The following is a 26,251-nucleotide window of genomic DNA, read 5'->3' as shown; positions in this document are numbered from 1 at the left end:
GGCGACTGAGTTTGTTTGATTTCTAAGCGTGGGCCCTGTCTGATGTGGCAGACAATGTGAGGCTCCTGCTGTGAGAAGCCAAATAACTTCAAGGATGTGTGTGTGCTTGTTTGAACAATAGAAGTACCTGTTTTCTGCCTCCTTTTGGTGTGGCTGATGTTGGGGAGATTTAAATGAATGGATTAAAAGACCCTCACAAGTCTACATTTACACTAATAAGCCCAGTCACAGTGTTTTCATTTTTATTTTCCTAGATCTGAGGAAAATTCTTAAGCCTGCAGTAGACAGAAATGGGGAAAAGGTGTTAAGCTCAGCTCTCGAACACACATAAAAATAGTGAAGGCAAAATTCGACATTCATTTGTGGCTTGATCCACGATTCAAACTCCTTCCTCCTGAAAAATATCCTACGTCTAACCGACTGCACCACCACATCCCCAAGAACTTTGTTGCTCTTTATAGTATCTCACCTACTCTGGATGAAAAGCCCTGTAATTGGATTAAATCTCTCATAACAAGCTGGATTTTCTAAAGCCTGAAAACAAAGCTAGAAGTAGATGCAGAAGTTTAATCTCAGACCACATGAATTACAGTATATTGAGAATCTCATATGGATTTTTTTGGACAATAATGTAAAAAAAAATGGCCTACCACAGCTTTAGTGATTTTGTGAGCTTGAGTTGCAATCTACAGTTCATATAGCACCAAATGGAATTCTCTTCTTGGTGAAAATTTGTCAAGTGGCGATAAGCTGAACAACACTAAATTCTTTTTTCCCCAGCTCTACAGGAAATGTCCAGCAGTCAGATGACTAGACAAATCCAGGATGTAGGGGAAAGATGGGGTCGCCTTCATCACGTCATAGTTTTGACTTTGGCTTTCACTCACTGTTTATCAGTCAGTGTTTGATTTAGGAACCAAAACCACTTAAGTAAAGTTTAGAAAAGGATCATGGTTGGAATGAAAATGCACCCTGTTGTGACGTTTACCACATGCTACAAAGCTCTGTTGCAGGTTACCAGGGCAAGGACTCCATTGGAGAGTCTACATGCTCTCATGAATGTGGCCATAAGAGGTCAGTGATGGTATTGGTTTAGTTTCTGTTGATCAATGATCAGAATGGATAATAACACACCTACTGAGCCTTGTACAAGGTGGTGGAGGTCCCTACTGGCTCATATGTATGGGAATAATATAAACTGATAATTGGCCAATCAATGGGCTAATTTTTATACGGTTACTACTCTGCCAAGGAACACAGAGTTATTTGACAATTGGCATTGGTTTGTCTGTTTGTCTGCCTGTTAGTAACATTACTCAAAAACAGACTAACAGATTTAGATGAAATTTTCGGACAAAGTCAGAATTGACACAAGGACCAAGTGATTTGATTTTGGCAGTGATGCGTCTTATAGTCTGGATCCATGGATTTGTGTGTCATTGCAAGATAGCAGCCTTGCGCCACTGTAACTATGACTACAAGTGAACACTACGTCATCTGCCTGCTGACAATCACATAATTGCGATCCTACTACAAATCGACTGCTGCGGACCACGAATTTTTTAAAGATTTCATTCATCGGAAATCATACAACATAGCCTTGGCAGAGTACCGCACACTCTCAGTGCTTTCTTGTTTCTCTGCTACTGGTATTTCAAAATGGGTTTCAATGTTTGTATTGTGATGCTTTGTGATTTCAGTCATTGCATAACCTGACCTGATGCCACTTAAAATACAGCAGCAAAACTTCCACTCAGTCTGTATTAGAGCTGTTAGATAAGAAAATAGTAAACAGATCTGTATGTTATTTCACTTGGTCTAAACAATGGAGGCCCATCAGAAGCACTACATTCATGTCATTTTTTCACAAAAACAAGATCAAAACCAAGTTTACGCAAGGGCTTTTAGACTGAACAACTTCCACATTCACATATGACCATCGTCTGTCACAGCTGACCATCATGAAAACAAACTTTCTTTCCTTTCAGATCCAGTCTGACACTGCAGTAATGATGGCAGCTCTAGAAAGCACAACATACAAATCTTTCATTACTCCACCAAGGAATGCAGCGGAGTTGTGTGACGATCGGCATTGGTTTGTTTGTCTGTCTCTCTGTCTGTCAGCAACATTACTCTAAAAATGATTAATGGATTTACATGAAAATATCAGGGAAGGTCAGCAATGACAATCTGAGTTTTGGATTTGACTGTTTGAGGCTCTGACAGTCAAATCCAAAACTCAGATTCATAACCTGGTGAGGATGGCGAGTAAGATTATGGGTACTCCTACTCCGCTCATGCCACAAGTCTTGTTTATACAGGCCACTATCAGGGAGGCAAACAATATTCTTTCGGACTCATCACATGCCCTGTTTCAGAGTATGAACTGCTGAATTCAGGCAGAAGTTACAGAGTCCCACTATGCAGGCTCAACTGTTTAAAAAAAAAAACCTTTATCCTGCTCACAATCAAACTCATTAATGAGCAGTTAGGTAAAGCAACCAAAAGAAGGCAGCCAAATGTTGTGCACATAGGGATGTATGTATGTATGGGGCTATGTGTATATACTTTTATTCTTTATATTATTTTAACTTATTTATGATATGGCACATAATTTATGTATTTTTAGTAGTATGGGTTCGGTTTTTTGTGTGCAGTGCAGCTTGCTTTTACCTAAGACAAATTTCTCCCCTGGAGACAATAAAGTAAAGCCTGAACCTTGGACACAAGGACCAATTGATTAGACTTCGGCAGTCATGCGACTTATAGTCTGGATCCACAATTTCTGTACCATAATGGCACAGAGTAATTGTAACTAGCTGCCTGCTGATGATCACATGATTGTGATCCTACTACAAATCGACCGCTGCAGACCACAAATGTTTTTAAAGATTGCAGGAATTGATACAACTGAGTAACTTTGGTGGAGTACTGCGCTCTCTGAGTGCTTTTCTAGTTATTTATGTTCTTCTTCCCTGACCTCTGTATCTGTAAACATCTTGGTATCTGAGTTTCTTTTTTGAGTTTAATTGTCCAACGCAGCTGGTTTACAGCTGCACAGAACTGTAACATGTATGTAAACAAATCAGTAAAAATGTTTGATTTCATGGGCCATTTCAGCGGCTAAACTAAACTCAACATGTCTTTGCCTGTGTTGAGAAATAACAGCTGAGAGTTAATTTGACATGACGGAGATGTAGGATGCTGCACAAACAGACTTAATGCTTAATATTGTGAATGATTCGCAAGCAAATTCATTTAGAGTGAAATAAAAATAAAAAGAGACATGAAAAAAAAGGAACATTTGTTGCAGGTATGATCAGCAGACAACCGGGATTTCAGGTCCCAGAGTTTTTGGCCAATAGCAGAGCTGGAGCGATGTTTTGATGAGCGAGTCCTCGTTTAGCTTATGCAGACATTGCTGCCAATAGCTCCATGCTATTCTAATCAGTGTGGCGTTAATGAGCCAAAAAAGTATAGCTGTAAAGTGCCAGCATCATGCAGAGAAGGAGAAGATGCCAGCTAGAAAAGATGAATGAAAACAATCCAGGTTTCAGTTATTAAAGAATAGTTTTACAAATGTTTTGTGAGGAAGGATTTGACTGGATACACACAGGAGACAGTGAATGTAAACTTTGTTTTAGAAGGAAATTCACCTTCAAAGCTGCCAGTAACAGTTCATATTCACAGTCAAATAAGCACATTGAATAATTATTGTCTTTAATTTCTGACCAAACAGACACGGGACATCTTTCAAGCTTGTCTTTCTGTGTTAAACGGCATCATCTATCATCACAGAGCAGCTAAGTGTGTTTTAAAATGTTGTGGATTACAACTTTAAAGGACTTGTAGTTGTCTTCCTCACATTTCCATCAGTTGTTTAATTCTTGTGTTCCATGTTGTCATCTAACCGCACACAGTGGAAACTAATGACACTCGGCTCTGAGGCGCCAGCTCTCATAATTTGGCATTGTGTATGAGTGTTTGGACTTCACTGAGCTCCAGCAGCACAATTAGCCAGATCAAACCCCTGCAGTGTGTTTGTGTGTGTGCACACGCAAGTCTTTGGAATCTGTTGCTGTTTAATGAGTCCGCTAGTAAAACAGAAAAAAGACATTTAGAGGACTAATTTGGACGTCTGCTATTGTGCTCTGAAGTCCCTGGAGCTTTAACGCCCCCTCCTCTGCTGCAGGTTTATAAAATCACTGTGGCTGTTTATGGAGAGCTGCATCACTGAGACATGTTGCTTTTATTTGTGCTGGACTTTGTTACACACTGCAGTGTCCCAGTTTATTGCATCTCATGGTCTTATTTGGTTTGAAGCTGAACTGATCGTGTCAAATTCTGCATGTTTACAGTGTTTGCTGTTCAAAGAAAGGATCTAAGTTGTTGCTATTTCACACAACAGTGTTTAATGACATAAAGGAGAAAAATAAAGTCAGAACTGGAAGAAATCCAGCTGAAAGTGATATTTATGAAAATCTGAACAATCATTCAGCACTGATTTTCACTGATTTTCATTATAGCCAATTTTCTTGTCCACCTACCAGTAATTTATTCAACTTATCATGCGTATAGTTTAATGCTAGTCATAATGTTTCTTATTTTTGCATGTTGTTCCAAGAAATGCAGATTTTTCTGCATAAGCATGGATCAAACGATTTAAAGATACTTACTGCTAAGCCTTACAGTTTATAGAAAACCTGTTTAAAATTAACATTAACAGAGCTGCTTCATCCAAGGAATCAGACAATTTAACACAACATATGTATTAAACATGTATGGTACAATTTACCATCTTTACGTAGTATAAATATATTATGCACAGTATAAGACTAATAATAAGGCTAAAACTAGCAGCAGGCGAGACTGTTCTACAGCACTGAGCTGTTTTGTTTAGGTAAGCTAAATGTTAAGTTTTAACTCTAAGCTCACATGTTATCACTTATTTACATGTTAACCACCACAAAATTCAATACTTATACACTACCGTTCAAAAGTTTAAGGTCACCCAGACAATTTCATGTTTTACATGAACACTCACGCTTTTATTCATGTGCTAACATAACTGCACAAGGGTTTTCTAATCATCAATTAGCCTTCCAACACTATTAGGTAACACAATGTAGCATTAGAACACAGGAGTGATGGTTGCTGTATATGGGCCTCTGTACCCCTAAATAGATATTCTATTAAAAATCAGCCATGTCCAGCGAGAATAGTCATTTACCACATTAACAATATCTAGACTGTATATGTGATTAATTTAATGTTATCTTTGTTGAAAAAACAATGCTTTTCTTTCAAAAGTAAGGACATTTCTAAGTGACCCCAAACTTTTGAACAGTAGCGTATGTTTGCTCATTCCAAAGAGAATGAAAGCTCATGTCTTTGAAAGTTCAAACTCATCAGTAATTTGACGTGTGATTCTGTGACAATTAGAAAAAAGTCAAAGACTTTTCAGCTAAACTGCAGACAGCAGAGAGAAGAGAAGGATGGAAACAGATCAGATAGACTGAAAGAAAAACCAAACACACTTGTCCAATAAAATAAATGCGGCATGGCCCAAAAACATTATACAGAGGAGGGAGTTGTTGGAAGATACACTATATTGCCAAAAGTATTCGCTCACCTGCCTTGACTCGCATACGAACGTAAGTGACATCCCATTCCTAATCCACAGGGTTCAATATGACGTCGGTCCACCCTTTGCTGCTATAACAGCTTCAGCTCTTCTGGGAAGGCTGTCCACAAGGTTTAGGAGTGTGTTTATGGGAATTTTTCACCATTCTTCCAGAAGCGTATTTGTGAGGTCACACACTGATGTTGGATGAGAAGGCCTTGCTCTCAGTCTCCACTCTAATTCATCCCAAAGGTGTTCTGTTGGGTTGAGGTCAGGACTCTGTGCAGGCCAGTCAAGTTCATCCACACCAGACTCTGTCATCCATGTCTTTATGGACCTTGCTTTGTGCACTGGTGCACAGTCATGTTGGAAGAGAAAGGGGCCAGCTCCAAACTGTTCCCACAAAGTTGGGAGCATGGAATTGTCCAAAATGTCTTGGTATGCTGAAGCATTCAGAGTTTCTTTCACTTGGCACAATGCAGTCCGACAAGTATCGTTCTCCTGGCAACCACCAAACCCAGACTGGTCCATCAGATTGCCAGATGGAGAAGCGCGATTCGTCACTCCAGAGAACGCGTCTCCACTGCTCTAGAGTCCAGTGGCGGCATGCTTTACACAACTGCATCTGACGCTTTGCATTAACTTGGTGATGCATGGCTTGGAAGCAGCTGCTCGGCCGTGGAAACCCATTCCATGAAGCTCTCTGCTGAAGCACTGTTCTTGAGCTAATCTGAAGGCCACATGAAGTTTGAAGGTCTGTAGCGATTGACTGCAGAAAGTTGGCGACCTCTTGGCGCTATGCGCCTCAGCATCCGGTGACCCCGCTCCATCAGTTTACGTGGCCTACCACTTGGTGGCTGAGTTGCTGTCGTTCCCACACACTTCCACTTTCTTATAATACAGCTGACAGTTGACTGTGGAATATTTAGGAGCGAGGAAATGTCAGGACTGGATTTGCACAGGTGGCATCCTATCACAGTTCCAAGCTGGAATTCACTGAGCTCCTGAGAGTGACCCATTCTTTCACAAATGTTTGTAAAAGCAGTCTGCATGCCTAGGTGCTTGATTTTATACACCTGTGGCCATGGAAGTGATTGGAACACCTGATTCTGATTATTTGGATGGGTGAGCGAATACTTTTGGCAATATAGTGTACATTCAGCATGGTGAAACATCTTTTTCGAGTTATTATGCAGAAGAGTGAAAAACAGCAAGTATGTAGAGGTTGTAAAATGTAAGTAGTAAAATATCTATAGTCCGTACAGCCACTATTTTTTCCAGAGTTGTCCACGACTGTGGGCACTTAACACAAAATGTGAATAGTGATTTCAGGCTTTTTAATTTTTTTGCATAATAAACTATTAAAGAAATTATATTTTCTATTTTTTTTTGTGATTCTTGTCATTATAATTATCACATTCCATTTAAAACATTTTTGAGTTCTCTCTACTTCTAGCTGTGGTTGTGTTGTTTCCATAGAGGTGCAGGACTTCATATTGCGATGAAAAATGAGCCCACAGTGGAAAAAAATGTGAAAGGAGCCCTGAAACTGCTTGGGATTTAGAAGGTTAATGGTGATGCAACACTGGTAATTATAACTGCAAAATTTATTACTGATCGAAAAAGCATTTCTGCCTCAAGAGGAAATAAAAATTCTTTGCAGTATTGAGGAAACACACACACAGAGAATGAAGTCAGGTCCAATTAGTCTTGACATGTTAATGGCTTGCGTCTGACTGCCTGAATGAGGCTGTCGCTGACTTTTGAGACTCTATTTGTCTTGACTGACTTTTCCCTCTCTTTGGTTTGTGTGAGTGTGTGCTGCTCCTTATTTGATGGGCTCCTACTGGGAAAGCTGGACCATCTCCAGACTCCTTTAGAAATGACCACAGCCAGAGAGCAGAAACTCATTAGAAAAGGCTTTATATTCTCAGAGTCAATTTAGGGGCCCTGGGGACTGTGTGTGCACATATTTCTGCATGTATATAGATTAGGGCTGGGACTTTAACGCGTTAATTTCACATAATTAATTACAGAATGAATAACACGTTAACTTAATTAAAGCATTTATTCGCACCTTTCTCAGTTCCCCAATTTGTGGCACACCGGTAACACTGATGAACACTCCAGCCCAGTAGGTGGCGGTAATGAACTTAAAGTCTATCTGCAGCATATGGTCTATGTTCTGCAGTGAAGAAGATACACAGCACAAGGAGGTTTGGTGAACAGTGAAGGAAGATGAGACTCATTGTGCTTGTTGGGAGGAAAGTTGTCTTGTAAAAATCTTCCTGATGTCAGCTTGGATAAAAGCGTGGTTGTGTGCAAATTGTACAAGAAAGAGTTTTCTGATCACTGCATGACTTCAAGCTGACGGCATCACCTCAATGTAAAATATGTTGCTGTTAGCACCAGAGCTAATGTTAGCTACGACAGTCCTGCTGACGGCTAATGGTGGAGCCATCCCATAATAGACCACTTTAGAAGTCACTGAAAGTGCTTTAGTTTACAAAAAGTCGTGAAATGTTGAATATAATCACTGTAATTGCATTTTGAGTTTGCAGTAATCTGTGAATGTAGCAGACAGATGAAAAATGCAGATAAATAGAAATGAAACAAACATTTTTGTGGTTTAAGTTATTACACTGCCAAAGAGGTGGCGCCTCGGCAGAATAATAAGTTAAACCACAAAAATGTTTGTCTTTTAACAATTTAAACTTTTTTTTTTCAATTATACTTATTATTTCCTCCAAAAACATCCATAATACAGGAGAGCAGAGATACATAAATACATCCATCCATCCATCCATCCATTATCTATACACCGCTTGATCCTCATTAGGGTCGCGGGGGGAGAACACTTCCACTTTCTTATAATACAGCTGACAGTTGACTGTGGCATATTTAGTAGCGAGGAAATGTCACAACTGGATTTGTTGCACAGGTGGCATCCTATCACAGTTCCACGCTGGAATTCACTGAGCTCCTGAGAGTGACCCATTCTTTCACAAATGTTTGTAAAAGCAGTCTGCATGCCTAGGTGCTTGATTTTATACACCTGTGGCCATGGAAGTGATTGTAACACCTGATTTTGATTATTTGGATGGGTGAGCGAATACTTTTGTCAATATAGTGTGCGTGTTTATATATATATATATATATATATATATATATATATATATATATATATATATATATATATATATATATATATATATATATATATATATATATATATATATATATACACAACCAGTCAAAAGTTTTATAACACCCCAATTTTTTATTGGAAATTCTGCATGTTAATGTCTTGTACGCAACAAATAATCACATGAATTTAAAAAAACAAAACAACCTCAACTTTCAAACCAAAATGTATTCTAAATTTTTGACTCATCAAAGTACCCATCTTTGGCAGATATAACAGCTGAACACACTGGTGGCATTTTTTCTACAATGGAAATCACATATTCTTCAGAAAGTTCCTCCCAACTCTGTTGCAGAAGTTCCCATAAATGTGTGGCACTTGGAGGTTACTTTGCTTTCACTCTTCTGTCCAGTTCATCCCAAACCAGCTCCATTGGGCTTAAATCTGGAGACTGTGCTGAACACTCCATGTTTTCAAGCTTACCATCTTGTTCTTTTTTCCTGAGGCAGTTGTGGCATAGCTTGGACTTATGTTTTGGGTCATTATCTTGCTGTAGGATGAACCCCTGACCAACTAGGAACATACCAGAGAGTACTGCATGGTGCTGCAGAATGCTGTGGTAGCTGTTTTGGTTCAGGGTACCTCTCACTCTGTACAAGTTACCAGCCCTGGATCCAGCAAAACAGCCCCAGACCATCACACTTCCTCCTCCAAGTTTGACAGTTGATGTCACACATTGAAGAACCATTTTTTCTCCTACTTGATGGTGTACAAAATCCTGCGTAATGAACCAAAGATTTAAAATTTTGATTCATCAGTCCATAACACCTTCTTCCGGTTTTTAGTAGTCCATTGGTGGTGTTTCATGGCCCAGGCAAGCCTCTTTTTCTTATTCTGACATCTTACCAATGGCTTTCTTGCTGGAACTCAACCTGCCAAACCTGCAACTCCAAGTCTTCTCTTTACAATTGAAACTGAGACTTCTTACTACGACCACTATTAAGTTGTGCTTGAAGCTGTTGTCCTGTGAGCCGCCTGTCACCAAGCTGTTTACTCTCAGAAATTTGTCTTCTGATTCTGTTGTGGCGTTGCATCTTCCAGACCTCTTCCTGCCAGAGTTTACCTCAGTTTCTGAGTGACTTTTGACGGTGAAGAAAAATGTACTCACTGTTCTAATATATATAAAAAAGTCTCTCAGTGTATTACGTATGTAGGTGTGTGCATATGTATTTTCTGGGTATACAGCAGTATTGAAATGTCTCTTGTGTTTACTATGTATTTCTGGACATATGCATACATGTTTATTTGGGATTTTTTCCATTATTGACACAGCACACGTCCCTGTTTATCTTCATGTAGTTTATGAAAAAATGTGTATTGTAAATATTTGCATTCATGATTTAAATTTTTTGCAAGGATGGGAGTTTTTCTTTGTTTCTTTCAGTGTGTCTTTGGTATGAATATGTACTGTGTGTGTATGTACATGTTGATATAGGACTTACTCTCCTGCAGGCGACGTGTTTAGGAAAGGAATTTCTTACCCGTGTTGAACATAAACAGACTGGGATCAGAAACACCTCGTTTTCCGCAGCCTTATTGTTTCCACAAGGGTGTAGTTTAAGACCTTTAAAACTGGTTTTTAAAGGCGTTAGGAGTGGCAGTTTGTGGTGTCAGATTTGCCCTCAGAAAGTTTTTCTACAGACAAACTTAGCCAGACACATATGGTCCACATGCAAGACAGGTCTTTATCTTGTAGATCGTGTGTGCTTTTTCAAAATAACCTCAAAGGAGCTACAGTAATCTAAAGCTTGTGGTTATGCTAAAAGCAGCCTGTCATTGTTTTTCTAATGGTCAGGCATGTCGTTGTCCTTCGCCTCACTGGTGTCCCACAGACCTAATATGTTTCTATAAGATTGAAGATGTTCTTTGCATCAAAAATATCTTGTGAACTCGTAGAACTAAAACAGACACGTTGAATTCTCTAAAAGCAGTAAAATGTACTTTTTACTAAGAAAAATAAATTCTGGGCACAAAGCTGAGACTCACACAGACGTTTCTATGCTTTCTGTAAGATTTTCAGGAGCTTACTTGTAATACAAATTGCATAGTAATTATTTCCTAGTCTATATTTACTATGTTAATATATGAAAATAAGATAGGATCAAAAAAATTTTTTGGCCTATAAAGGTAGGAACTACAGTATTAGGTCAAAGTTGAACATAACATCTGTATTTCTGACATCTGTTTCAGTATATGGACAAACATCACATCACACATTTTGTAATGTCAAAGAATATATTATTCTGTCTTTCTACTATTCTGACAGCAGCTAAATGTGTTGGCTTCATGTCTGAATGAGCACACTGGTAAATTTACTGTAAAAGTCATCAACAACAGCAAACATTGTTAACATCACAATAACAGACAGATGCACTAAAGTTTAAAATTATTTTGAGCTGCGTGAAGCAATCAGAAGTCAGTCAGATGAAGGCTTTTTCCAAATTTCAGCACTACTACTTCTCCAAAAACATCAGAGAACAAAAAGAAAATGTTTGTAGCCAAAATCACAAAACACCTCTCTCATCCTTTTACATGTTCCCTACAATTTCACATCTGTAACAAATTGAAATGTTCATAAAAAACAAATTTTCCTGTGATGGAGACGGAGTGCTGCACAGTGGCGTAGTGGTTAGCACTTTCGCCTTGCAGCAAAAAGGTCCCTGGTTCGCGTCCCGGCTTTCCCGGGATCTTTCTGCATGGAGTTTGCATGTTCTCCCTATGCATGCGTGGGTTTTCTCCGGGTACTCCGGCTTCCTCCCACAGTCCAAAAATATGCTGAGGTTAATTGATTATTCTAAATTGCCCGTAGGTGTGAATGTGAGAGTGCTTGTTTGTCTTTGTATGTGGCCCTGCGACGGACTGGCGACCTGTCCAGGGTGTCCCCTGCCTTCGCCCGAGTCAGCTGGGATAGGCTCCAGCCCCCCCCCCGCGACCCTAGTGAGGATTAAGCGGTGTATAGATAATGGATGGATGGATGGAGACGGAGTCTATCACGGTTTAGTGAGACTCATCAATAATGAGTCTAATGTAGCGGAATGTGTAGAAATGGTAGAAACACTTTATTATTAAAATTGCACTCGTTAATTTAGGGGCACCCATCCTCAGCTTGCCTGAGGAAAATATCAATTTAAGGCAAATCTCAAAGAGACTTTGATTAATTGAAGTTGATCAGTCTCATTCTGAAAGTCATAAACTCTGATTTCATTGACCTCCAGTTCCCAAAACAAGGAAATGCAAGGTAGAACCGATGATAATTATACACAAACATTTATTAACTAATACTACAAACGAACACTAAACAACAATAACATGACAACAACAGACAGCGAATAAATGAATGAATAAATGCAGATAAAATAATGAACTGTGATCATCACTGGAAGCAGTTGGTAGAAAAGGTGATGAATTTAGAATTTGGAATTGTAAAACCAATTATAATTTGTGAATTAACCCGTTTAGCAGAAGGAAAGTGATACTTGCGTAGCCTTTGTAGCTGTGAGAGTGAGGCTGCTGCAGGATGTGGAGCTGTGATGATCTGCTGGATGAGTTGGTTCAGCAACACAGAGACAAGAAGGCATTTTGGCAGGGTTGGATTGCAAAAGTGTGCCAAAGTAAAAACACTAAGAGTCAAAGCTCATAGTTATCAAGAAAATATTTGCTCTGTTGTAGGTCTTAAGTAATTCTTAAGTCCAGTTGCATTCTTCCAAGAATTGCATTTTTCTAAGATCCTTTGTTATAAGCCCATTCTTACAAGCCCAGTTACAAGACGTTTTCTAAAAGTCCAAGTTACATTCTTCATAAAAACAAGTTTAGTTTAAGACAAAATCAAGTAAACCCAGTTTCTTTTTAAAAGCCCAAGAGAAAAAACTAAAACATACCAGTGACTTTTTGGAGCCAAATGCAAATCAGCATCTAACCAATCATGGATGTGTTCCTCCCAAGGAGTGGTGCTGAGCTTCATTGTCCAGGAGAGGTCAGATGCCAAATACCTTTATAACTTACTCTTAGTTCATTTCTTAAATGTACAATTACAATTGTTCAATATTCATGGTGATCACAAATCTGAAATAACATTGGACAAATGATTAAAATGATACCAAACACAATATGTTTGTCTCATATGGTTCCAGAGATAATAATAAAATGTGTAAACATAAGAATAAACTTACAGATTGTAGACTTTAGACTATATGAAGGTAAACTTATAACATGGTTAAATATAAAAGCATATACTTTCACTAATAATAAGAAAAAGAAGACATAGGGAGTAAATATTCTTAGAGTAAAAAGTCTCTATGTCTTTTATGGCTGTGGTCTGTGACAGAGAGAGAGGAGGGGGTGTTGGTGTCTTGTTAGTTCTTGTCCACAAACACTTAAGATTCGATGTGTTCTTCTTCCATACTGGTCCTGATCAACCTGGTATCAGAAACTGAGTCCAGATCATCATTCCGATAATGGTGCATTTCTTTAATGTTCTAATTTAAACTGTTCTATTCACTCCTGTCTAGAAAGTTCTGGGTGTTAGTTAAGGAGATCAGAAGGTCAGAATGCCAATCCTGCAGAGGTGTGGTTTCCCTCACAGTTGACACTTTATGACTTTTATCAGATTCTAGTGGAGGTAGGAGGCATCTTGTTGTCTCCTGAAAGTGCTGTAAGTGGTCCTTCAGTAGTAAACACCCCATCAGCAGATGTTCCATTTGGAGGTGAATTTTGGGTTAGCTGTCTCCTGAAATGGTGTCTTACCAAATTTACAGCTTTGGGAGAGGGTCTTTGAATCTTTGTGTGGCGCTCTGGAATGTTCTGCTCCTTAGTACGCTACACTAATCCAAGTTCTGACAAAACCTGAACAAGTGCTGAGGTTCAGTTTGTTGCTTCTACCTGTCTTTCATCTGAGTTTATTAAATACCTGCAGCACCAGGCAGCAGCAGGATCCATATGAGAATGGTCCAAAAGAGAGAGGAACAACAGCAGTAATTTCAGTAATTACTGATAAAGTAAACCTAAAATCTCATGTAGATGATGCTGTGTATAGACAATGCATGGATGGATGGATGGATGGATGGATGAACCTCTGTTTCAATGTCAGAATTCTGTCACTTTAACTAACTGATGAAGCACCAATGTTACACATCCCATGTCTGAAAAGGGCTTTCGAAAGACGTCAAGTACACACTGAAGCCAGACTAAGACTAGATACTGAAGTCATAGCTGGTCATGTGACTGATGATAGAGAAGGCTGACTACATTTACACTTAAAAAGAAATTGTCTTGCTGAATACAATACACCTGTAGTGTACTGAGTTGGGAGAGTGATAAAAGATCTGCACAGCACATGACAAAAATGAAACACTGATTTTGTCAGACAAACCTTACTGCAGCAGAAAAGTATATCCATCCATCCATTATCTATACACCGCTTAATCCTCACTAGGGTCGCGGGGGGGGCTGGAGCCTATCCCGGCTAACTCGGGCGAAGGCAGGGGACACCCTGGACAGGTCGCCAGTCTGTCGCAGGGCTACATATATAGACAAACAAGCACTCTCACATTCACACCTCCGGGCAATTTAGAATAATCAATTAACCTCAGCATATTTTTGGACTGTGGGAGGAAGCCGGAGTACCCGGAGAAAACCCACGCATGCACAGGGAGAACATGCAAACTCCATGCAGAAAGATCCCGGGAAAGCCGGGACGCGAACCAGGGATCTTCTCGCTGCAAGGCGAAAGTGCTAACCACTACGCCACTGTGCAGCCCCAGAAAAGTATAAACATCTGTATTTTTTTAACACCATTTAATAAATTGTACTCTCAAACAATAACATTAGGACAGCCCCTCTACTGTGAAAAGTAGATTTTCAAAAGTCATTTTATCTTTCATAATGTCATCCATGATGTCTGCTTTTCCACTGACTTACTTTTTATGCTTTTTAAAAATCTACCTCCATCGATCACATGATCTTTCAGGCCGTAGCTGTCAGCCAAGACTCTCCCATAAGTAATTTGCTTTCCTCAAAGCAAACGAGGATTTTTGTTACAGCAGTAAAAGCTTACGTAAAACACAAAACTAATTACGAAAGCAAGTGCATGACCAAATCCATTTACTACAGAGGCTAGAGACCAAAATAAACCAAAGCTGTTTCAGGACACGGGGCTTATTGCCCATTTCCACTTGGCAATAACATGCCTGTTACCTACAGTATAACTAAAAGACACAAGCACTTATTGGAAGATTTCATGACATAAAAAGAAAAATAACAAACTTGCCATCATGTTTTCCAGTAATTAACAGGCGAAGGAAAAGATCACCACCATGCCAAACCTGTGAGCTGCATGTTTTCTCCAACTGGAAAACATGACTCAGTTGCACTTACAGAAGGTGGAAGCCATGTTTTGAGATCTATAGCAAATCCTCTATCTACAGGAGCTGCTAAACGCTACAGTTGTAGGACTTCTTTAATGAATACTGTATGAATCAGTGGGTGTAAATCACTGATACATTAATTTTACTCTCAAGACTCCAAAACAGAAATATTTTCAAGGTTTGCGGGGTCATGTGTATAATACATTGCCTGTCCAAGAAAAAAGTCGCACACTCTAATATTTTGTTGGACTTTTAGCATGAGTATAGCATGAATTCACTGTGGCATTGTTTTTATGAGCTTCTGCAGTGTCACAGCATTTATGTCCAGAGTTGGATTCATTTTCTACCACAATCTTGCATTGATGATGGGAGAGTCAGACCACTGCACAAAGTCTTCTCCAGCACATCATGCTCCCTGATCCACTCATTCACAGTGTGAACCCCATGAATCCTGGTACCATCATCTTGGAACATGCCCATGTCACCAGGGAAGAAAAACTCCGTTGACGGAAAGACCGTTCAGTATATTTAGGTAGTCAGCTGACCTCATTCTTTGGGAACATAATGTTGCTGAACCTGACCAACCCCAGATCATAACTCTCACCCCTACAGGCTTGTAGGCACTAGGCATGATGAGTGCATCACTTCATCCACCTCTGTTCTTACTATGATGCACTTCCACTTTCTTATAATACAGCTGACAGTTGACTGTGGCATATTTAGGAGCGAGGAAATGTCACAACTGGATTTGTTGCACAGGTGGCATCCTATCACAGTTCCACGCTGGAATTCACCGAGCTACTGAGAGTGACCCATTCTTTCACAAATGTTTGTAAAAGCAGTCTGCATGCCTAGGTGCTTGATTTTATACACCTGTGGCCATGGAAGTGATTGGAACACCTGATTCTGATTATTTGGATGGGTGAGCGAATACTTATTCAATATAGTGTATAGCGGCCGGCACAGCGTCACTGTAACCATGACAACAAGTGAACGCTGCCTCAGCTCCCTGCTGACGATCATGTGATCCTATTACAAATCTGCCGTTGCCAACTTATCGGAATTGATACAAGGAACAACTGATTGATTGATTAAATTGTGGGGGTGTTTCTGAGTCCCATCAATTCCCACCGCCCGCTACCTATTTAGGTCAGCCGATTTATGCACACATGCATAACACACGTCTGTGTTCAGCGCCAGGTCAGAGAATGAACAGTCTTGGCGGAGTATTGCGCTTTCTGAATGTTTTTCTTGTTGATATATATTTTAAGGCTTTATAAATCCTCCCCACACACCTCACATCACCGTAGAGCAACACTATGCAGCGATTGGACATCTGTGTGAGGCGGACAGGCAGATACTGAATGCCGCTATACCATATGCACTATACTCAGGCGAGACGGAGAGACTGACTACGGTTGCTGAGCCAATCAGAGCCCAGCGCTGTACGCTGGTCGCTATGACTGAACTGTTGTGCTGCAATGCACCATGGGAGTTCGGGGTGTTGGGGGTTTAAATGTCATTATTGTTGTTTATGTTAGTGTTCCAGTGTTATTAGTATTTATGTTTTATTGTGTTTTTGTGGTTTAGTCAGCCTAGTTAGTTTGATTAAGTGTCATGTTGTCAGGACCGTGACTGTGAAGTGCAGTGTGTTTGATAACTTCCTGCCACATTTATACTGTGGTCTGTGTCAAAATAAAAGCCCCAGGCAATTATAACATTCCGAAACTGTAGGCACATGTTGTCTAGTGTTACCTTTTAATGCAACTTGCCACAGTAAGAACTACAGTAAAAATATCTGTACTGAAAAATTCCACGATATAATGAAACATCTGTGGAACCAAACCCAATCCAAAAATCTGCGATATAATGAGACCATGAGAAATGAACCGCGATATAGTGAGAGACCACTGTACTGACCTTTAAAGTTGCTGTGGTGAACATACACAAAGTTGTTTCTAGAAAGCCCTGTTTCACCAAAAATACTTTCTGGATTTTTTTTTATTTATTTTTATTTATTGTTTGAAATCAGAATCTTTTCCTTCCTTTCAGCTAACCAATCATATATTAAATGGGGTGGCACTTGTCACCGCAGTAACCCCATAAATGGAGGAGATGCGTGTCCTGAAAAAGTTGTATTTCAACCAAAACCAGGATATTTTCCTAAACCTAACCATGTCAAGGTCCTGGCAATGCCTCCCTCTTTCCTTGTGTTTCTTTGTTTTCCCATCCCTGTGTTTCTTGTTCTCATTCCCTCTATGTGTGTGTGTGTGTGTGTGTGCGTGTGTGTGTGTGTGTGTGTTTGTGTGTGTGTATGTGTGTGTGTGTTTGTGTGTGTGGGTGTGGATGACCCACTTTCTCTGGCAGCAGTTATTGGACACACCTGAGTTACATTCCCAATCAACTCCCTGCTCCATAAAACTCTGGCTCAACTCTTCGCCAAACTGTTTTGCCTTCACTAGTGGTACTGTTGCCTCTGCCAAACCCTCACTCTAGTATTGTGCCTCCAGTGTATTTCTTGTGCTCTAGTAATTCTGCAACGGCTCGTGCCTCAGATTCTCATGTCCAGTTTTCCACCTGCCTCTGCTCCTCTAATCAGCCAGATATCAACCTACAAGCTCCGGACCTTCGTTCTCATCTACTCCAACCTCAGTACCTATGGCCAGTACCTATTCCATGTCACATTCAGTGTTTCTGCCAAGTCTGCCTCTGCCTGCTAAACCTGCAGGCCTATCCTGGATTTCCAACTGTCCTGCCTGATCACAGACAGGCACAGCACCCTCTTCCTGGATCTTAACCAGTGGTTCTCAAATTTTTTCTGTCAGGCCCCCCTTCGGAGGACAAAAAACTTTCATGTCCCCCCAATAACTTTGTGCATATATATATATATATATATATATATATATATATATATATATATATATATATATATATATATATATATATATATATATATATATATATATATATAAACTGTGAAAACATGAATATGCAGGGCTGTGGTATTTAATCTGATTCCATTTTGTTGTTTTTCACAGTAAAGATCAGGGGTGTCAAACTCATTTTAGTCCAGGGACCACATAAACCCCAATCTGATCTCCAGTGGGCCCCACCAGTAAAATCACAGCATAATAACCTATAAATAACCACAACTCCAACTTTCCCCTTTGTTTTAGTTCAAAAAAAGTACATTCTGAAAATGTTCACATTTAATGAACTATCTTTTTACAAAATATTATGAACCTGAAATTTCTTAAGGAAAACAAGTTCAATTTCAACAGTAGCCTATTATGCCTCAGTTCATCATTTACACATGCATTGTAACTGCCAGATAACAGTTTACCTACAAAAACACAAAACATTCAGTCACAGGTTTCTGGAACTGAACAATCTAGTATTTCACTTCATGATCAGAACAACTTGTCAAGTTCTAGAAATTATTTTAAATTTACAGTTTTACAGATTTACAATTTACAGTTAATGTTGTAATTTTTATCATTTGTAAAGTCGGCCCGCGGGCCGAAATGGACCGTCTGGTGGGCCCACAGGCCGTATGTTTGTCATTGCTGGTAAAAACAATCGGAGGAGATGAGCCGAGTATGTGACGTGATCGAGTACACTGGTGTTCCGACTGCACATTAACAATGTGTTCTCCCGTTCTCAGGAGTCTGTACTTCGGAGTCTGAACGGCCAGTGCATACACCATAGATATATACAGAAGATCATTGTTATTAATATTTTTTTATATCTATGGCATATACAGTCTATGGGCCAGCACAATTTCAGTATTGTTGTACGTCGCGAAAAACAGGCCGACGTTAAAACAATAGTTCAGCTAATTAGTTCCGTGTTGAAGGACCTTTTCCTCCCAGTCGCCCGCGCCCCCCCGACATGCCTCTGCGCCCCCCTAGGGGGGCGCGCCCCACTATTTGAGAAACACTGATCTCAACCAAGCCTCCCTCACCACCAACAAGAACTATAACAATAAAATGTCCTTTAAAACGTTCTGCAACAAACCAAGTAGTTTTGATACTTAATCAATGAAATAAAAACTGTCAAAAATGAAAAAAAACAGTGAGTAAAACAAAAGTACTGTCTCAGAACAAAGGTCGCACAAAGGATGTAAATAGTAGTCCAGAAAACTGCAAAAACTTTGAAAGTATCTCGAAGTGCAGTCGCAAAAGCCATCAAGCGCTATGACGAAACTGACTTACATGAAGACCGTCCTAGGGAAGGAAGATCAAGAGTCAACTCTGCTGCTGAGAATAAATTCATCCAAGTCACCAGCCTCAGAAATTGCAAGTGAACAGTACCTCATATTAGAGCCCAGATAAATGTCACTCAGAGTTCCAGTAGCAGACACATCTCTACATCAACTGTTCAGAGGAGACCGCATGAATCAGGCCTTTATGGTCAAATAGCTGCTAAGAAACCACTACTAAGGAAAAGCAATAAGCAGAAGAGATTTGTTTGGGCTGAGAAACACAAGGAATGGACATTAGACCAGTGGAAATCTGTGCTTTGGTCTGATAAGTCCAAATTTGAGATCTTTGGTTCCACCTGCTGTGTCTTTGCGCGACGCAGAAAAGGTGAACGAATGGTCTCTACATGCATGGTTCCTACCATGAAGCATGGAGGAGGAGGTGTGATGGTGTGGGGGTGCTTTGCTAGTGACACTGTTGGGGATTTATTCAAAATCGAAAGCACACTGCACCAGCATGACTACTACAGCATCCTACAGCGACATACCATCACATCCGGTTTGCGTTTAGTTGGACCATCATTTGCTTTTCAACAGGACAATGACCCCAAACATACTTCCAGGCTGTGTAAGGACTATTTGACCAAGAAGGAGAGGAATGGAGTGCTGCGTTAGATGACCTGGCCTCCACAGTCACCTCACCTAAACCCAATCCAGATGGTTTGGGATGAGATGGACCGCAGAGTGAAGGCAAAAGGGTCAACAAGTGCTCACATCTGAAAGAGTTTAGGAATCTTCTAACCTTGTTTCATTTGGCATTAAAACTAATGGAGAGACAACAAAAAAGTGGCGACTGTGGATGAATCGCTGCATCTGGTTTACTTTTAGAAAAGTTAGAAATTCTTCAGGGTATCACACATAATATGAACCAATCAACTGCATCCAGGAGGAAGTGTGTTTTCATGAAATACAGCCAGATCCTGTAGAATAAAGCTCAAGAGGGCACAAGAAATGGTAAAACTGGCATTGATTCCCCTAAGCACAAATGTTACATATAATATACAATTTCCTTTGCCTCCTAAAATGGTTGAAGTAATAAAAATGACTGTATATGCTACTTGCAGGCTAAAACATCTAAAAAGCTGGAACTGTTCTGTAACACCTATTATTTTGATCTGAAACTAACATGGTCCTTGTCATTATATGCAACCCCAGGGAACCATTGCAAACTGCAAAGCTGCATTTACCAAAATGAAGGAAGGAAGAACACTTGACAGATTTTTATGAATACCATGATGGTTTAACTTTTACTCCAGCAGTTCCAAGGTTTACAACTTTTGAATCCTCAAAACAAAGCAACATCTTTTTGCAACCATCATCTAACAGTAGAAACATATTATTGTAGTGCTGATAGACTAACAAGCACTCAGATTTGTCTTGTGCGGGCCACTTTGTTACAACACTTGGTTCTCAGGACTTCTGAGAACTGAAGTCTTCAAAATCAAGCTACATCTTGCCACCGTTTGGACCGATATACATTCACAGCTGCCAAGTTCAGCATAAATGCTACAAAGACAAAACCCGTCTTTTAAGAAATCACTCTCCTCTTGAACTGTCAGTCAAAACAAGTGAGTATTAAGACAAAAGTTTCTCTCTCTCTTTCATTTCAGCAGACTAATCTCTCTGAGCCTCCTGGTTTTGGATGAGCTTTTTCTTTACACCATGTAACGAAAAAGCAGCCAACAAGGGCATATGTTGGAACTGTTTTTTGACTGACACTTGAATATTTGAGACCTTATGAAACTAGTTGAGTGAGGGTAAAGTGTGCAAATCTGACATCAAAGTAAAAGACAGGAACATATAACAATGAAGAAAATAACAACATGTTAACAACTGTGCTTCTTGTGTCTTTGAATGAGTAGGTGTCTCCAAACTTTTGGCCGGTTCTGTATATGCTGTCTTTGGCTCCCTTATCATCTAACAGTTGTTCTGGAACTTACAAAAGCTATAATGTATCAAGAAAGCAGACAGAGCCTCCTGCAATCTAAGTGGAGATGAGCTTGTAGAAATTATGAACTGATGAGGCAGCTCTTAACCTCGTGATGAATAGAGCAGGCTTCATTTGGCTCTTTCATCTGCTGTCATTTCACTTTCATCTGCCTCTGTTTATCATTGCCAATGCTTCACTTATCCACAGCTAAGATTTAGGATTGAATGCGCTGACACAGCAGATACTATATTATACTCATCATGTCATAAATGCAGACGTTTTCAGCCAAAGATGAGGCTCTAATAATCCTGGTAGAAATGAAATATGAATGTGTGTGAATGCACGGGAGACAGTGAGAGCCTTGAAGTTGGGGAAAGGCCAAGAAGGCAATGCAAGAGCTGGGAAAAACAAAAAGTCAAAGTCAAGTGAGAATTCAAAGAGAAAGAAAATGTGGATAGCCAGAGCTGAATGTAGTCACATCTGAAAACTGGCAACCCTTGAGAGTGCGTTTGTACATGCACTCGCGTCATATGAATGTGTGTGTGCGCGTGGTGATGGGGCCTCCTGTGCAGCTACACTGGAGCCACTTAGCTTTTGGATGGCCAGCATTTAATTTAAGAGAGGCTGGCTGAAAAGCCGGGTTTGATTGCTTTTCTAAAACAACCTCATCTAAAAGCCCTAAATAACCAAATACCTCTGTGACGACAGCAAAGCTTTTCAAACTCTTAACTACATCTCTGTGCCTGGGAATACACACAGAGTCACATCCATTTAATGGCATCAGCCGTGTGGTTACAGCATGAGTGGGTGTCTCATGGGGAGGAGGCCTTGAAATGAAATTAGGATTAGTCCGAGCAGTTGATTCCTCGATGATCTTGCTGATCTGAAGCCAGACAACTCTCAAACCTGTTTCTGGAACTGTCACTTCTCTTTCTAAGTCTATCTCCCCTAATTTCTCTACCCTCCCAACTTTTGTCCTTCTCCCTCTGTCTCTATCACCCTGTCTTTGTCCTCCTCTCCTCCAGCAGCAGAGTTGACATTTACAAGGAGGCCACAGCAGGGTTCGCAGAAGGTAACAGCCACAAAGTCTGACACACCTCTAAATACTTTCTCATTCACACACACACAAGTGAATTGGCCATGAGGCTGCAGTGGCATCATGCCAGGGTTTTTCCAAATCAAGTAGAAAAAGGAGGAAGTGCAGCAGTGTAAGCTCTGAAGATGTTATTAAGGGCTTGAGTGATATGGAATAACTACAGCTCATGCTAATTTCCAGAACTCACACATCCAAATTTCCACTGTACATTTCCCTTGTTTTATGTCAGTCACCGAGGTATTGTATGTGATGTTTGAAAGACATAATGTTCATGGGTCCAAAACAGGCTTTGAAAGTTCAGAAGTTGTTTTGATGATGAATGACTAATCTCCTCTCTACAAGGGACTGACACTGGTTCTTCAACAAATCAAAGCCAAAGCAACTTTTGGCCTCAGAAAGGTCAGAGGGACCTTTAGAATTCAAGTTTCTTGTTTATTCCCTCAAGTTAAAGCTTTCTGAAAAATACTTGTTACGGTCTTTGATGATCTGTCTGCTTTGAAACATCATTTAATCTGAGCTAACTCACTAACTCACAGATAGCTTCAAGAAACTTGAATGGCCGATGCAGCTGAGGAAATTGGATGACTGACTGATTGCAATGCTGATCATTCCCAATATGACATTAACATAGTAATAGTAACAGTAATGGTATTTAGACAATAAGGCAAATCTTGATGTTTCTGGCACAAAGTGTACTTGGCTTGAGTTGTGAATCCATCGACATCTGGTGATAGATGTACAATGAATGAAAGACTTGCTATTACTGTACCATGTATCTTAGAGTAGTCACAGCCAAAAATACCTCTAAGACACATGCGAAATTGCAAAGTCTAATTGCTGAACCCAACATCACTGAAGGGCTGAACTGAATTTTTCGTAGTTTCTGTCTTTCCTGGCAGTCAACTTGTCCTGATTTGCTCTAAAGGCAGCAGATTAGACACTGAACTCTCACAGACTGCATAAATCTGTACAAGGGAACCAAATTGTTGGGGCGTGATCTCCTAGAGAATCAGTTGTGATGCCAATTCATAAATCAAACCAAAGGCAGTCCTGTTTATCGTCACTTTGTATGTCTAGCAGAGTCCTCTGCACTATCACGTCTGGAGATGAAGGGTAATATGAAAACCATACAGCACAAAGGAGCCTGTATTTTAAAACCACCATCACGTTTCATCTCCTCTCCGTCTTTTATGTAGCTGTGTAAAAGGTCAACCTTGTCACGCATCCAATATGGTGTGACAATTTATCTTTCACGTGTCAGAATCAAATTTAAAGCTGTCACACATGTGCTAAGTTCTGCATTAGCAGCAGAAAGCCCAGAGGTCAGCCATGCACTGCATTTGGAAAACTGATTTCACGAGTCAGATTAGAAAATCTCCAAGGACTGAGAGAAGTTGCACACAGGTTATAGAGACCTGCATTACATTTGGCAATGAAATGCTCACACAAATCTTTCAACAGTAAACAGCGGTAAGATTTCCAATACTGTCAAGTGCACAAAAGCAATAAAATCAACAGCAGGACATTTGAAGCCCAACCTAAACTCCAGTAATAACTGGAGTTTAGGTTGGGCTTCAAATGAATGTTTATTCATTGTGTGTGCATGCATGTTCTCAATACTAAACTGGAACAGACAGTTTAAGAGAGGAGTAGAGTTTCAGACCACTTCTCAGAGTGTTACCTAAGACTAACTGAATGGACCTCTATTGTGCATGTGTGTATAAGTGTGTCCCACATTTTAATTCCACCTTGAGGAACGATTGATGTCATCTGCATAACAGAGCTCTGAGAACAAAGACCGACAATATACTCACATTCGCTACCTGTACAGAACAACTACATTTTATGGCATTCTTTCTTTTTCTTTCAGACAGAGGCTTGATAAAGTAGAAATAAAAGACCGTCATCTAGAGAAGTTGTTCACAGCTTACTTTTACTTGTACTGCAAGACATACCTCTGCAGTTAGGAGTTGAGGAGTAGCTTAGCTCTTTTGAAAAAAAAAATCAAACCTACAATTTTAAGAAAATCTCCACATTTTCACTCACCATATAGATACAATTAAAAAGCGAGGAATGCATGGTTTAGATAAGTAGCTAAAAGCATTAAATATGCAGTAAATTAGCTAAATGACTAGTTGTAAGACAAAGTTATTTTATCAATATTCACTTTTTTAAAGTCAGTAGTGTTCAAAAAGTTCAAAGGAACTTGGAGAATTGGAGAATGACAGGAGATTTCAAGAAAGACGTATGTGACTGCAGCTGGCGAAAATATTTGGAAAAACTGATCTAGAGCAGCTAAAAGCTGATTTGATAACAGCACCAGTAAATCAGAACCTTATTCACGCACACTGTACAAACTAAACTGTCTTCTGTGTGTGATTCAAATAACAACAGTTTGATATAACACTTCATCTCACACATTGTATATTACAATGAAAACATCAGAGCAAAAGTACTACACGTGTCAAAAGGGCCTCATCTGAGAGGAACCTTGTTCAACTTGCACAAGAGTCCTTGAAAAAAGTTTGACAGCACCTCATCCATCTTTGTCAGAGTTTACAAATGCTGAATATAATATATATATTTCACATTCTGTCTTTCCTATTTGTCTTGTTCCTGAAATCTTGAAGATGCTTTCTTTGTTTCAGTATTCTGTAAAGTATTATTTTGTAGAAGGTATTTAATAATTTTTATATTCTTGATTACCAGCAAAAATTTGACAGAGCACTATATGCAAAAGAGGGCAGGCATCATCATAAGAAAGGATATATGCAATTTTCTTGAATATGGCTGTATAAAGAACTGTTATGAAAAGATAAACTAAGGCTAAGGCTAAACTGTAACATTATAATTGTTAAGTCACTTCTGGGATCATGTTCAGTGGTTTTAGGCAATCAAAATTTCCAGTGGTAATTAAAAGTGTTCTACAATCATCAGCATACAGCAGGATGGAAACTAAACCACATGATTACAGGTGCATCCACTCCTAGACCCCCTACCTGCCAGGCAGAGTCCAAAGATGGTGAGAAGAACCAAGATGTAGAGGGAAACAACTGCGTACTTGATGGCTGAAAGGGAGTTCAGGTGACTGCAGCACTGGTCCTGCTTCCTGCGACGCATTCCAGAAACTGAGCGAAACAGAAAACAGCAGTTATCCTTAAGAACAAAAATACTGTGGCGTTGCACGTTCCCTTTGAGACCAAAATTTCAAACTGTGTGAATTGAAACACATTAAAACACATTCTTCGGTTCCACAGACCAAATAAACTCCTGCAAGGCAGAGATAGACACCATGAGACTGTGGCCAACTTTTCTCAGCTAATCCTCTAGCAGTATAGCCACTGTTTCTTGTTTTCAGGTAACAAGAAGTTTGCCTTGCAACATGTGCTAAAAGATGGACATAGCTTACAGTTGTGATAAGTGAAGCCAATGCAGAAGTGACTTCATTTTGCATCCTTTCTTACAGCCAGCAGGAGGGGACTCCTCTGGTTACAAAAGGGAGTCAGATTGTGTAGAAGTCACTGTAAAAAATAACCCAATTTGATCTGTTAGCTCCATTAACTCTTTTCTTATTAGTTTGGACTCAATCAGATTCACTTCAAGTGTCTTTGAATACGGCATAATATTCATTTGTAGTATGGTGTAATATGGGGCCACCTTGTGACTGATAGGTCAGGTTTCAAAAGATAGCCAAATGCAAAACTCAAAATGCTCCAACATAATAACTCAGGATGTATGTTACAGTCACTACGTCTATCTTTAATATACAGTCGA

The 26,251-nt window shown here is 39.8% G+C and overlaps 1 protein-coding gene across 2 annotated transcripts in view; it reads right to left on the bottom strand.

Annotated features, from left to right (window-relative positions):
* The window catches only part of scara5 (scavenger receptor class A, member 5 (putative)), a 170,673-nt gene that overhangs the window by 126,351 nt on the left and 18,071 nt on the right, over positions 1-26,251 (bottom strand). For both annotated transcript variants that reach the window (XM_023264371.3, XM_035945483.2), the window contains exon 3: positions 25,477-25,605. In XM_023264371.3, the coding sequence (XP_023120139.1) occupies positions 25,477-25,605 (129 nt within the window). The remainder of the gene's footprint in view (positions 1-25,476; positions 25,606-26,251) is intronic.

This window comes from Amphiprion ocellaris, chromosome 12 (genome assembly GCF_022539595.1).
Source record: "Amphiprion ocellaris isolate individual 3 ecotype Okinawa chromosome 12, ASM2253959v1, whole genome shotgun sequence".
Taxonomy (NCBI): domain Eukaryota; kingdom Metazoa; phylum Chordata; class Actinopteri; family Pomacentridae; genus Amphiprion; species Amphiprion ocellaris.
Note: the sequence above shows the minus strand (reverse complement) of the source record. Positions and strands in the feature narration are given on the sequence as shown.